The 13180-nt window shown below is 42.2% G+C and overlaps 1 protein-coding gene across 1 annotated transcript; it reads right to left on the reverse strand.

Moving 5' to 3' along the window:
* Positions 1-8635: 8635 nt before the first annotated feature.
* On the reverse strand, positions 8636-10950 carry LOC121761564 (purple acid phosphatase 17-like). Its single transcript, XM_042157201.1, has 7 exons — positions 10563-10950; positions 10334-10490; positions 9960-10067; positions 9748-9875; positions 9273-9401; positions 9107-9174; positions 8636-8892 (listed from the first exon to the last, which is right to left on the reverse strand). Exons 1-7 carry the CDS (start codon positions 10746-10748, stop codon positions 8676-8678), a joined length of 993 nt encoding a protein of 330 aa, XP_042013135.1. The 5' UTR covers positions 10749-10950; the 3' UTR covers positions 8636-8675.
* Between the last annotated feature and the right edge of the window lie 2230 nt (positions 10951-13180).

Below are 13180 nucleotides of genomic sequence, written 5' to 3' on the forward strand. Positions count from 1 at the left end.
TGTGGGTTCAAGTTTGCCCAGCTTTTCTGCTCGGCTTACTTCATTGTTTCTCAATACGAGATCTCCCACTTGAAACTGCAGCTTTTTCACCCTTTGGTTATAATACCGGGCTACTTGCTCCTTGTACTTGGCTTCTTTTATGAAGGCCAATTCTCTTATTTCTTCGGCAAGATCTAGTTCGGCTCTCAGCCCGTCGTCATTCAGTTCTGTTGAGAAATTAAGAGTTCGGGGGCTGGGTATGCCGATCTCAACCGGAATTACGGCTTCAGTGCCGTACACTAGACTGTACGGAGTTTCACCGTTGGAGGTTTTTGGTGTAGTTCGGTAAGACCATAGGACTTGAGGAAGATTTTCTACCCATTGTCCTTTGGCTTGTTCTAACCGAGTTTTTAATCATTTCACCAAAGTACGGTTTGTTACTTCCGTTTGTCCGTTTGCTTGTGGGTGAGAGACTGAAGTGAACCGCTGTTGAATATTCAACTCTTGGCACCAATTCTTGAATGTTTTGTCAGTAAACTGAGTCCCATTATCTGAAATGAGGATATGGGGTATGCCAAATCGGCAAACTATGTTCTTCCAGACAAAATCTAATGCCTTTGAGCTCGTTATCGTAGCTAATGGTTCAGCCTCCACCCACTTTGTGAAGTAATCCACGACAACGATCAAGAATTTCATTTGCCGGGGAGCTTGTGGTAGTGGTCCTACTATGTCTATGCCCCATTGCATAAAAGGCCAAGGGCTTTGCATAGCACATAGATCAGTCTGCGGCATCCTTGGGATATTTGCATGGATTTGGCATTTCGTACATTTCTTAACTAGCTGTACTGCTTCTTGTACCAAAGTTGGCCAATAATATCCCCATCTCAGAACTTTTTTAGCTAATGCTCTAGCTCCGATGTGGCTACCGCAAGATCCTTCATGAACTTCTCTAAGGATGTAATCCGTCTCTTCTGGTCCTACACATCGCAATAACGGTTGAAGGTAGGACTTTCTATATAGGACTCCTTCATGAAGTTCATACCGAAGTGCTCGGCATGTGATTTTCCTTGCTTCTCTCTTATCCTCGGGCAGTTGTCCTTGATCTAGATACTTTAATATTGGCGTCATCCAGTTCGGTGAACTGGTTACTGAGTGTACTTCAGCTTCATCAATGCTTCTGTGCGGTAATTCCTCCACCTTTGAGCTCGGATATGAGGCCAACTTACTTAAAGTATCTGCTCGGCTATTTCCCGCTCTGGGAATGTGGATTATCCGAAAGTAAGAGAAATTTCGGCTAATACTTTGCGCTTTGTCCAAGTATTTTTTCATCCTTTCACCACGGGCTTCACTTGTACCCAGCATGTGATTCACTATGACTTGTGAATCACAATGAATTTTGAGAGATTTGACAAGTAGATGTTGCGCTAACTGAAGTCCGGCAAGAAGGGCTTCGTATTCGGCTTCGTTATTAGTGGTTGGGAATAAGAACCGAAGTGAATAAGTTACTTCGTGTCCGTCGGGAGCGATAAGTAGAATACCAGCTCCACTTCCTGTCTTATTCGAAGCTCCATCTACGAATCCAATCCAACAGTCCGGCGGCTCTACTTCGGGTTTCTGGGGCTGTGTTAGTTCGTCATTGGTAGGATTTTTCTGTTCGGCAATAATGGGGATTGCCTGATCGAACTTTGCCTCTACAAGAAAATCTGCCAAGGCTTGTCCCTTGATGGCTTTCCGAGGTAGATATTCTATTGAATGTTCTCCCAACTCTATGGCCCACTTGGCAATTCTGCCTGATGCTTCTGGCTTAGTCAAAACTTGCCGAAGTGGAAGATCGGTTAAGACGCATACTTTGTGAGCATAGAAATATGGCCGCAGTCTCCTTGCTGCATTTACTAATGCCAGAGCAATTTTTTCCAGAGGTTGATACCTTGTTTCGGGACCTCTTAATGCTCGGCTTGTAAAGTAGATAGGACGCTGTTTTAGGCCTTCTTCTCGTACAAGCACCGCGCTAATGGTTTGATCTGATGCTGCTAAATATAAGAATATCACTTCGGCATCTGTTGGAGCAGAGAGAGTAGGAAGTTCGGTTAAATAACTTTTGAGTTCGTCAAAAGCCTTTTTCTGTTCGGCTCCCCACTCAAACTTTGGTGCCTTTTTCAAAACATTGAAGAACGGCATTTGCTTTTCGGCTGCTTGGGAAAGGAATCTATTCAGTGCGGCTAGACATCCAGTTAGCCTTTGCACATCATGTATGGACTTCGGCATTGCCATGTTCTGAACAACTTGAACCTTTAGGGGATTTGCCTTGAGTCCTTCCTTTGAAACCCAATAACCCAGAAATTTTCCCGAATCTACCAAAAAGGTACATTTTTGGGGATTGAGTTTGAGGTTGGCTTTTTTGAGCACGTCGAGAGTGGATTTGAGATTGTTTTCGTACTCCGAAGTGCTTCTGCTTTTAACAACTATGTCGTCAACATATACTTCAACCTCTTTTCCGATCAGGTGCCGAAATAGCTTATCTACCATCCTTTGATATGTGGCTCCGGCATTCTTTAAACCAAATGGCATCTTTTTATAAGCAAAAATACCGAAGTCAGTAATGAAAGCCGTTTTTGAAGCATCATTCTCATCCATTAAAACTTGGTGGTATCCTTTATACAAATCAAGAAAACAGAAAATTTCGAAGCCTATCAGAGCTTCTACTTTTTTATCTATGTTGGGAAGGGGGTAGCAATCTTTAGGACAGTGCTTATTTAGATCTGTAAAATCTATGCACATCCGCCATCCTCCTTCTTTTTTCTTGATCATCACAGGATTGGCCACCCAAGAAGGATATTTTACTTCAAATAATACATCCGCTTTCAGTAATTGGCGGACTTCGTCATGGATGACTTGATTTCTTTCTGCCGCAAAGAGTCTTTGCTTCTGTTTTATAGGCCGGACTGAAGGATCAATATTTAACCGATGTGTAATTACCTCGGGAGACACTCCAGTCATGTCCAACGGAGACCACGCAAAGACATCTTTGTACTCTTTGAGGAGCTGGATGGTCTTTTCCCGGAGTAGAGGTGTTCCCGCGAAACCGATCTTGACCGTTCTGGATGGATCGTCTTCGTATAACTGAACTGGTCGTGAGTTCGGCTCCGGTGTGACTTCGTTCATTTCGCCTGCCTCTGACTCCGGCTGCTGTGATTGCTATGCTTGATGGTGCCGATCTGATTGTTCGGCACTTTTAAGCGCAATCTGCAGACATTCTTTTGCTCTCTTTTGATCACCTCGGATGACTGCTATCCCTCCTTTAGTGGGGATCTTGATTGTGAGGTGATAAGTAGAGCAAATGGCCCGAACTGTGTTGAGCCAGTCTCTTCCCAGTATAATGTTATACGGGGATCGAGCTTTTACCACAAAAAACTCGATCACCGTACTGGAGCTAGTAGGCGCTCTTCCTACCGTAATCGGAAGGCTGATAATACCTTCAGGGCGGGTGTCCTCCTGGGCGAAACTTTTCAGAGGAATTGGGGCCGGACTGAGCCGAGCTGGATCCACTTCCAGTTTATCAAAACATTCTTTAAAAAGAATGCTAACCGACGCTCCTGTATCCACAAACACTCTGTGGATCAGTTTGTTTGCCACTCCAGCTTGAATGACAATAGCGTCTTGATGAGGAGAAATGGCCGGGACGGGATCGGCATCTGAAAATGTAATTACTTCCTCCTCCTTCAGCCTTTTATGTGTTGGCTCCTCTCGATTGAAGCCTCTGCGCTCTGATTTTAGAGACGATTTAGTCTTCCCGGCTGGGAGAGCGTCAATAGTCTGGATCACTCCATCATATTGCGGCTCGTCATCGTCTTCGGGATCCTGTTGCCTTTTAGGATCCTGAGGAGCGCAGTTCGCACTTCTCTGTTTCTTATTCTTTTTCGGCGGCTTGCTTTGGTATTTTTTTAACGTCCCTGCTTTCACAAGAACATCAATATCTGCTGCCAAATTTCGGCACTCCTCGGTATCGTGACCGTGGTCTTGATGGAAGGAGCAATATTTATCCTGACTTCGGCGCGTGGCCGATTTCGTCATCGACTTTGGTTTTTCGAACATACCAGAATGCAGTTCGAAAATTTCCGCTCTCGACTTGTTCAATGGTACGAACTGAGCGGGTGGTTTCTCAGGATTGAGACGTGGTCCCAATCTGTCTTGTACCGGTGCCCTTTGAATTCTTTCAAAAGGAGTTCGGCGAGGATGTCCCTGATCGCTATGATCGGGCTTCCTCTTGTCTCCTCTGGAAGAGCTGTCTAAAGACCGTTTTCGACGGTCTGCCTCATCAGCACGAGAAAACTGGTCCGCAATGTCCCACATCTCTTGAGCTGTTTGCGGACTGCATTCAACGAGCTTTCTGTAGAGAGCTCCTGGCAGAATTCCATTTTGGAATGCCGAAATGACAAGTAGATCATTGAGATCATCTACTTTTAGGCATTCCTTGTGGAATCTCGTCATGAAGTCGCTAATCTTTTCATCGCGACCTTGACGTATAGAAAGCAGCTGAGCCGAAGTGATTCGGGCTTCCGCTTTCTGGAAGAACCTCCTATGAAAAGCATCCATTAGATCTCTGTAAGATCTAATGCTGCCTTGAGGGAGGCTATCAAACCACCTTCTTGCGTTCCCGATGAGCAGCTCGGGAAACAGCTTACACATATGAACCTCATTGAGACCTTGGTTCGCCATATTATACTGATAGCGTCCCAGGAAGTCATGAGGATCCACTAACCCGTCATAAGTCACTGACGGAGTTCGGTAATTCTGTGGCAACGGAGTTCTGGTGATATCATCCGAAAATGGAGTCTTCAGCGCTCCATACATAGCGAATCCGACATCTCTACGGTATGGTGGAGATGGAGTTCTCCTGTGATTTCGGTAACAGGGAGGAGAAGGAACATGTCGGTGGTGAGGATTCTTTCTCCTGGAAGATACGACACTACTGCGGTAGTGACTTTCATGTCTGGAGGGGGAGGGAGAATCCGCCGTTTTCTTCTCCGGCTTCTGGCTCTTTTGCAGGAATGTTAAGAACTCATCCTGCTTCTCAGCCAAGAACGACTTGACAGCCTCATTCAAAGCGAGCTGCTGGGAAGGCTCGGTGCGATGATTTTTTGAGTGGTTTGTTCTTTCACCGTGAGAACTGGAGGCAGATTTCTCCCGAGGCTGTTTTCCAGGCCTACGGGCTGGACTAGCTTCCTCACATTCTTCACGGACGGAAGTATGGGTATTATGTGATCTGGTACGCATTTTTTTTGGTGGAAAAGGATCAAAAACTCGCTTTTATCACAGTTTTGGTTCTCTGTTTCCCACAGACGGCGCCAGTGATGATCTGGCGAATTTTTGATGGGAATAAATGCAAGTAATAAATGATCACAACACGGAAAATTACGTGGTTCGATTTACTGAGGTAAATCTACGTCCACGGGAAGAAGAGAGGGCAAATTTGTATTGCTTGGTCTCGCTTACAGATTACAATACTGATTTGCTATCAGATTCAGGATCTAGAGAGCTTAACCCTCGTCTATCTGATCTAAGTTCTATTTATACACTCGAACTAAGATCGTGGCTTGCAGCCCTGGTAGTGGGGTTGATAACTGCTTAATACCACTAAATAGATCGTGGGTGTAATGGAGGTAGTGGGGTTGATTACATGGGTCCACTGTCTCCTTGTTCGGTCGAATACTGAGACCGAACTGCTGAACTTTGCCGATCAGCTTTTACCGATCTGAGAGTTGAGCTCGATTGGTCGGCTTTTACCGAGCTATAGGCTGTGACCGAACTCTTTGGTTGTGCCGAATTGATACTACCGAGCTATAGGCTGTGACCGAACTCTTTGGTTGTGCCGAACTGATACTCTTTCTTGGGTTTTGGGCTGATGGGTCGTCACTGCTATCGGGCTCGCAATTATTGTTTAGTTGTTTAGTTCGTATCCCATCAGGAATATCTCAAATCAATTGTAGAAACCAACTAATATATGGTTATTAAATGAATTCTCTTCATATATGCATTTTTCCTTTTTAGTCAATCCTACAAGAATATACACTTTCTAACTTTAGAAACTCATTTTTATCTTTCTATTAAGATGAGTAATAATATTTTAATTACTTTTTCTCTCTACATATTATTTGGGGACGGAGGGAGCATAAGAGCATCCGCAATGGTAATAGCCCAGCCATAGTCTAGCCACACACTCCTCATGCCACATCATCAGCACTAAAAACTCCTCCTGCCACATCATTAGGACAAGCAACTGGACATGCAATAGTCTAGCCATAGGCTAGCCACAATAAATAAAATTATAAAAATAACAATCACACAAAATACGGAATTCAACTTACGACACAGATACGAGAAAATGCAATAATTTTATTTAAATAAAAAAGGTACATTAAAAAAAACTACATAAGTAAAAAAAAAAAACTAACGCCGTGCAGTCTTCCGCGCCCACAACTCTTCAATTAAATCTTTTTGGAGTCGAATATGAGCTTCCACTTGGCGCATGTCGGCATGTGCTTGGAGGCGGCCGACTTCATCGTGAGGTACCCCACTTCGTAGGTTGGGGGCGGCCACGGCGTGGCTTGGACCGGTTTCATTATCGTCGTTGGCCCAACTAGTCAGTTGTACACCTTCATCTTCGACAATCATGTTGTGCATGATAATACATGCGTACATTATATCAGCAATGCAGTCGACATGCCACAAACGCGTTGGACCCCTAATTGCCGCCCATCGAGACTGGAGCACACCAAATGCGCGCTACACGTCCTTGCGCGCCGACTCCTGCCGTTCCGCAAAGTAGGCCTTCCTCTCATCTGATGCGCACCTGATCGTCTTCACAAAGACAGGCCACCTAGGGTATATCCCATCCGCCAAGTAGTAGCCCATATCATGCTGGTTCCCGTTGGCGATAAAACTGATGGTCGAACCGACGCCGTGGCACTGCTCGTTGAAAAGGGGCGACGAGTTGAGGACGTTGAGGTCGTTGTTCGACCCGGCTACCCCAAAATATGCATGCCAAATCCACAGCCAGTAATCAGCTACGGCCTTGAGGATCATCGTGGGATTCTTTCCCTTGTAGCCGGTCGTGTAGAACCCTTTCCAGGCAGCGGGGCAGTTCTTCCACTCCCAATGCATACAATCTATGCTGCCTAACATACCCGGGAACCCATGCTTCTCCCCGTGCATCTGCATCAGCTCCTGGCAGTCTTCGGGGGTAGGGCTTCGAAGGTACTGATCACGGAATATTTCAACCACGCCCTGACAGAAATACTTCATACATTCAAGGGTAGTCGTCTCACCGATGTGGAGGTACTCGTCCCACATGTCTGCCGCGCCTCCGTAGGCCAACTGCCTGATTGCCGCAGTGCACTTTTGAATAGGTGTTTGGCCGGGTCTGCCAGCCGCATCGTGTCTGAAGCGGAAACACATATATCGACGCTCCAAAGCGTCAACAATACGCATAAACAGGGCCCTACTCATCCTAAAACGCCGCCTGAAAAGGTTGGCGTTGAACCGCGGCTCTGGTGCGAAGTAGTCTTCATATAGCCGCTGATGTGCAGCCACGTGATCCCGCTCAATCACTGCTCGGCGGTGGACAACGGGTCGAGGTCGAGGTACCGCCGGCTGTAAGGCCCTTTGTATCAGCCGGTTTATCTCACGGGACGTATAGGCCTCCAACTCTTCGTTCATTCGTCGTTCGTACTCCTCAGCATCCCCACCACTACTACCACCCGTGCTGCTCATTTCGCGTTGTTGCTCTTGTACATAAATTAAGATAGAGAGAAAACTCGTTAAAACAAGTGGTGCGAATGAAAATGACGTACAAATCGCGTATATATAGTGTTTTGAAAATTAAATAAAAAAATAAAAAATCGGCTGGCCGATCGCTCGCCGATCGGGAGCCTGCAATGGCGGCCAGCAGATCGGCGAGCGCTCGAGAATCGGCGTGCGCTCACCGATTTTCTCGCCGATTTGGCGCTGGCCGACTGCAATGGTTCGGCGAGCGGACCGGCCAGCGCCGGTCCGCTCGCCGCCATTGTGGATGCTCTTAAATTGGTACTTTGGCCGGTCCGCTCGCCGCTATTGTGGATGCTCTTAAATTGGTACTTTGGTTAAGTGTCATAAACGGATCGCTTATGTGGTAGTTTGCGGAAGGCAGCTAGACAACATTATATGATCACTACTCACTAGTCGTGACACTGGGGTGCGGTCGGCAGGAATTATAAATTAACAATTACATAAGTTACTTCCAACTAATTATAACTAATTAGAATATAGGAGTAGTAGTTAACTTCAGAATAAAATTTATTTAATTAAACATTTTTTAATTAAAATGGGAAAGTGGTCGGCAGTGTAGTAGACCATGAAATTAATCGTGTGCAATAAATTTTCCCTTTAAACATGAAACGTGGGCCGATTTCATATCAACCAACTTATAAATTCTACCGACCCATAGTTTGTGTTTGTTGGAGGAGCCCAATTCATCAATTGAATAGACAAACTTCAAACTTTGTAGTTATATCGTACAAGGTTTTTATGTCGCATTTAAGAGCTTATAAATATTTTCCTAGCACAAAATTGATAGACAAATAATAAACAGAGTCATGGTAAAAAAAAAAGAGCGAATCACTTTACGAAAAAAAGAGCGAATTAGAAACTGAATTAGATATTTATACAATCGAATGGAGTACGGATTTGAACATAGTCCACCTATGCAAAATCGCACCAAAAACGTCGTAAAATACAACTGCAACATCACTCGGTGATAGTTCAACGGACATGAATCCTTGTCCGTCGTAAAAGAATTCCAAACCTTGCTCGTTGGTTGTATTCACATCTCCCCTCCACGCTTTCGAACCGGCCCCACTTGTCAAAAATTGGATCGGGCTGCAACAAAATCCAATGCAACACACTATTATAAACTAAACAAGAATAATAACGAAAAATCCGTGCATAAAACATCTTATATAACCAATGTATGGTACAAGAGTCCTGTAACACACATTTGCTAACTAAAACATACTATGAAACAAATGATTTTTCTTTAACTAAATATAGATTAACATTTATGATTAAAATGAAATGAAAAGATGAGTGTTACCTTTTAGTGTCGCTAATGCGCTGAAGACAATGATCATGTCCGTTCACATAAAGATCAACTTCGTTGGCCTGTTGATTAATCCCAAAGTCAATTAATTATGCAAGTGTCATTAAACACTAATAGCAAATAAATTTACCCAATTATGATTCTTTTTCTATTTTTTTACCTCAAGAATTGGAAGAAGCCGATCCACAAGCTCTTGAGTGTCGCCATGGTGGCTCACACTTCGAATAGCATGATGACCCACCACAATTTTCCATGTCGCTTTCGAATTCTTCAATGCTAATTCAAGATCCTATTTTTTTGGCCAACAAATGAAAATTAGCATTGGGAATTTTAATTAATCAAAAATCCAAATCCAGCTAAATTTAACCAATTGAGCTTGATTCAATAAATGCATCCTAAACGTGTTGCGATTTAATACATCAATCTCTTAACTACTTATGTTTACTTTGTTGCCAAAATGACACTAAAAACATTTGAGATTTGTCCCACCCGCACCTAATTTCATTATAATAGTAAAATTATATGATCATTTCCAATTTAACTTTTTCATAGAGCTAAACTAATAGTGATACATAATTAATTTAGAGGTATTTGAGGTGTAGCACATAAAGTTGATAAGACAAGGTGAAACTTACTTTTAGTAAGTGGGAAGTATAGGTTTTTGGAGGGTACACACCACGCCAATCATAGACATGATCACCTGGATTTGTGAAATAATCTTCCACAAAGGGAGATGTGTCCACAAACAACAATTCTGCCACCTCTGTCCAAAATAAATCAACCAAAATCACATAAATACTCCATACCCACAAAACGTCTAGTAATGATATTGATATGTAAAAAATACCAGCATTGACGATAAAGGACCTCAAGCAAAGCCATCTACAGTCGATTTTTCTAAGCAATGGGCTCAGTTGGGCCTCCGCATTGCCTCTGTAATCATGGTTCCCCAAAACTGCATACAATTTAAACATTTACTCTTATTAAACTATAAAAATAAATTATCAAATAAATCACGAAACAAGTTAAATTCTGATCAGTCCCTACACTAATCAAAATTTTAAAATTAAATCACGAAAGATGAAAATTTTACAATCATCCCATCATTTTATTTTCAGTGAAAATGTGCCAGTCGATTTTAAAAACTATCACCGATAGTGTCATAATTTATTTGACCATTTCAAATAAAATAATAGAAACTGAAGCAGTAATAATTATTACCACTAAACCACTGTTTTTGGAGGCTCTTGGGCGTGTAAACATTTGTAAAAGAATCAACAAAGTTTGGATCTTCGACGTCTTTCAATCCATTATCGTAGAAATTATCACCAGTTGACACCACAAAATCGATGTCCATTTCTTCACCAATTCTCCCCATCTACACAAATTTAACATGAGATAAATTAATAAAAAATGATTATAAAAAGTAAAAAAAAAAAAAATTGCATACCTGAGAAGCAACCTGTGATTGGTTGTATTCGCCCCTTCTTCCCCAATCTCCGACCACCAGAAATCTGAGCGTTCCGTCACCTTTTGTTGTCTGCTCAAACCTCACCAAATCCGCTGACACTCCGCAAATAATTAATAAACTCACCATGACTAACACAGGCGCCATGGTTTTGTTGTACCCCCCCATGGATGTGTGTTTCTTTAAAAACAGAGGAAATTTGGAAAGTGAGGGTGTTTTTTTGGTAGTTTTCTTTAACTCGGAATATATATATATAGGAATCTATAATACTCGTAGTTACGGGAAATTTGGATTAGTTGTTAAATCTTTAAGCATAGGGAATCTTGAAGGAAAATAAACTAGAATCATGTTTTATTTGTTTATTAGTGTGTGTGTTTTGGAGAAATAAATAGTGTTTTATTGGTTTTAGGACTAATGCGAGGACTGGGCAGAGTTGTGCGAATATGCGAAAGGTATCTCAAATGGGATGCTGCCAAAATTCGGGGAAAGATTCTTCGGATATTCGGATTATTATTTTTATTTTATTATTATTATTATTGTTTTGTTGAAGGATAGCAATTCAATTCAACGCCTACATCCTATTTTTACTCTCCGTAGTACATTAGCGTTTTTCAAAAATATTAATTGCAATAATGTGTTTAAATTCTTTTATGATTGAATTATTGAAAATTTTTAGATGAGTGATTTACTTTGGTTGTCTTCTTATAAATGTGTGATACTATTAAAGCATGGAGTCGGAAAGTTGAGTTCATTAAACTAAATTTTAAAAATAGTTCTTGAATAGAGCCAGAGCCAGGACTTGTATGTATAGTTTAGTTTTTAACCCAAGATTATAGATAGAGTTTATTGATTTGGAGGAATTATACATGGACTAGATCATGCTTATTAATTAGGATTTTTGGTTGCTTAGCTGTTTTATTATAATCGCACATTATATTCATATCAGAAATTTTCTAGTAGTAAAATATCATTGGTTCGGTAATACTTGTAAATGTGTTTTTGTAGAATATGATTGAGTAATCAATTCTCATGTTGTATGGTGTGTTTTCATGTTTGTGTGTGTTATTTCTCAACAATTGGCATCTAGAATTCCAAGTTGGAATGGAGCAATTATGATTATGGCCGATAAATAGATTTCAAAAGATAATTTGATCGATCATATTTGAGTTCCAAGAAGTTGTAGATGAAGGATTATGATACGAGGGTACTCGTATCGGTTCCGGCAGCGCGAAGTCGCCGGAGAAGGGTTAGGTTCGTTCGCGGGATCCTCCCGTCGAGCAGCCTAGGGTTCTCGGTCAATTAGGGTTTGACGAGATGAACTTGCGGAAAATAAAGTACAATAAAAGATAAAGTAACGATAAAGGATAAACTGAATTGATATTTTGTTGAATGATTGAACTAAAGAACAATGTCCACTATTTATAATAGTGGATACTAACTTAATGAGCAAGACAAAAGATATGAAAAAGATATGCAAATCTATAATTAACTAACTAAATAATAATAATAATAATAATAATAATAATAATAATAATAATCGTACCAACTCCCCCACGGTTGAAATCCACCTTGTCCCCAAGGTGGGCACCATGAAGCAACAATGAGTGTCGAGGAATCCTCCTGGGTCAAACATACACCGAATAGTTGAGCGTCTCCCTGCATCAATGCGTCCATGAATGCTCAAGCATAGAGTGTCATTTTGCAGAGGAATCAACCGGGCATCGGCGTCGAGGAAAGTTGATCGATGATTAATACCTGTAACATCACCAACATGCCAAACCACATATACACAGACAATTACCTTCTTCATATCCTCAATGGAACCATCTTCGTCCCCTTTCAACAAAAAAGAATCAATCTTGTTGCTCAACATTGTAATATCCAACCTGTTATGCTCTACCACATGTATAGGTTCTCGGCAAGTAAAAATAACATTACATGGATCATCTATGTCATCTTTACTACCATAAATTGGTCCACTAACATCAACACTAGAATGAATAATATCGTTTTCCTCTTCATCATTATCAACGACAACTAATTCCATCGAGTCATACCCGAAATTGGAGTCGCACGACAGAAATATTGTGGCTGGTGGAGGCGGGATAGCACCGACAACAGGCAACGAGGTTCTAGATGGATCGTGATGGAGATCAGCTGGGGCGGCGGCTGTCATCTGTGGTAGGGGACACGATACCGGCTCCGTGTACATGACACTGGCTGTAGGGTCTGGTGGAGGTCGTGTCGCCGCGTGTGGATCGCCCAGGCAGCGTTTATTTGCATCCATCAGAGACGTCAGTTGCTTGACAGTAGCAGTCAAACGCTCGAGCTGTGAAGCCAAGGCAGCCACCGTTAGGTTCGGTTCAGACTCCGGCGTCACTGGATCACGTGGCATGTTTAGAGGCTCCATATGGCCGACATCGTTGGTCGTTGGGAGACATTGGCAATCCGGTTGATAGGGAGGTTGCGGATATAACAATGGCGAGTCTGGATAGGAGTATCCATGGGCGGATCCAGGAATTAAAAATGGTGGGGTCGGACGAGAAAATTAATATAATAATATTTAAATATATAAAATAGTAGTAAAAATACATTACAAA

This window comes from Salvia splendens, chromosome 13, assembly GCF_004379255.2.
Source record: "Salvia splendens isolate huo1 chromosome 13, SspV2, whole genome shotgun sequence".
In the NCBI taxonomy this organism is placed as follows: domain Eukaryota; kingdom Viridiplantae; phylum Streptophyta; class Magnoliopsida; order Lamiales; family Lamiaceae; genus Salvia; species Salvia splendens.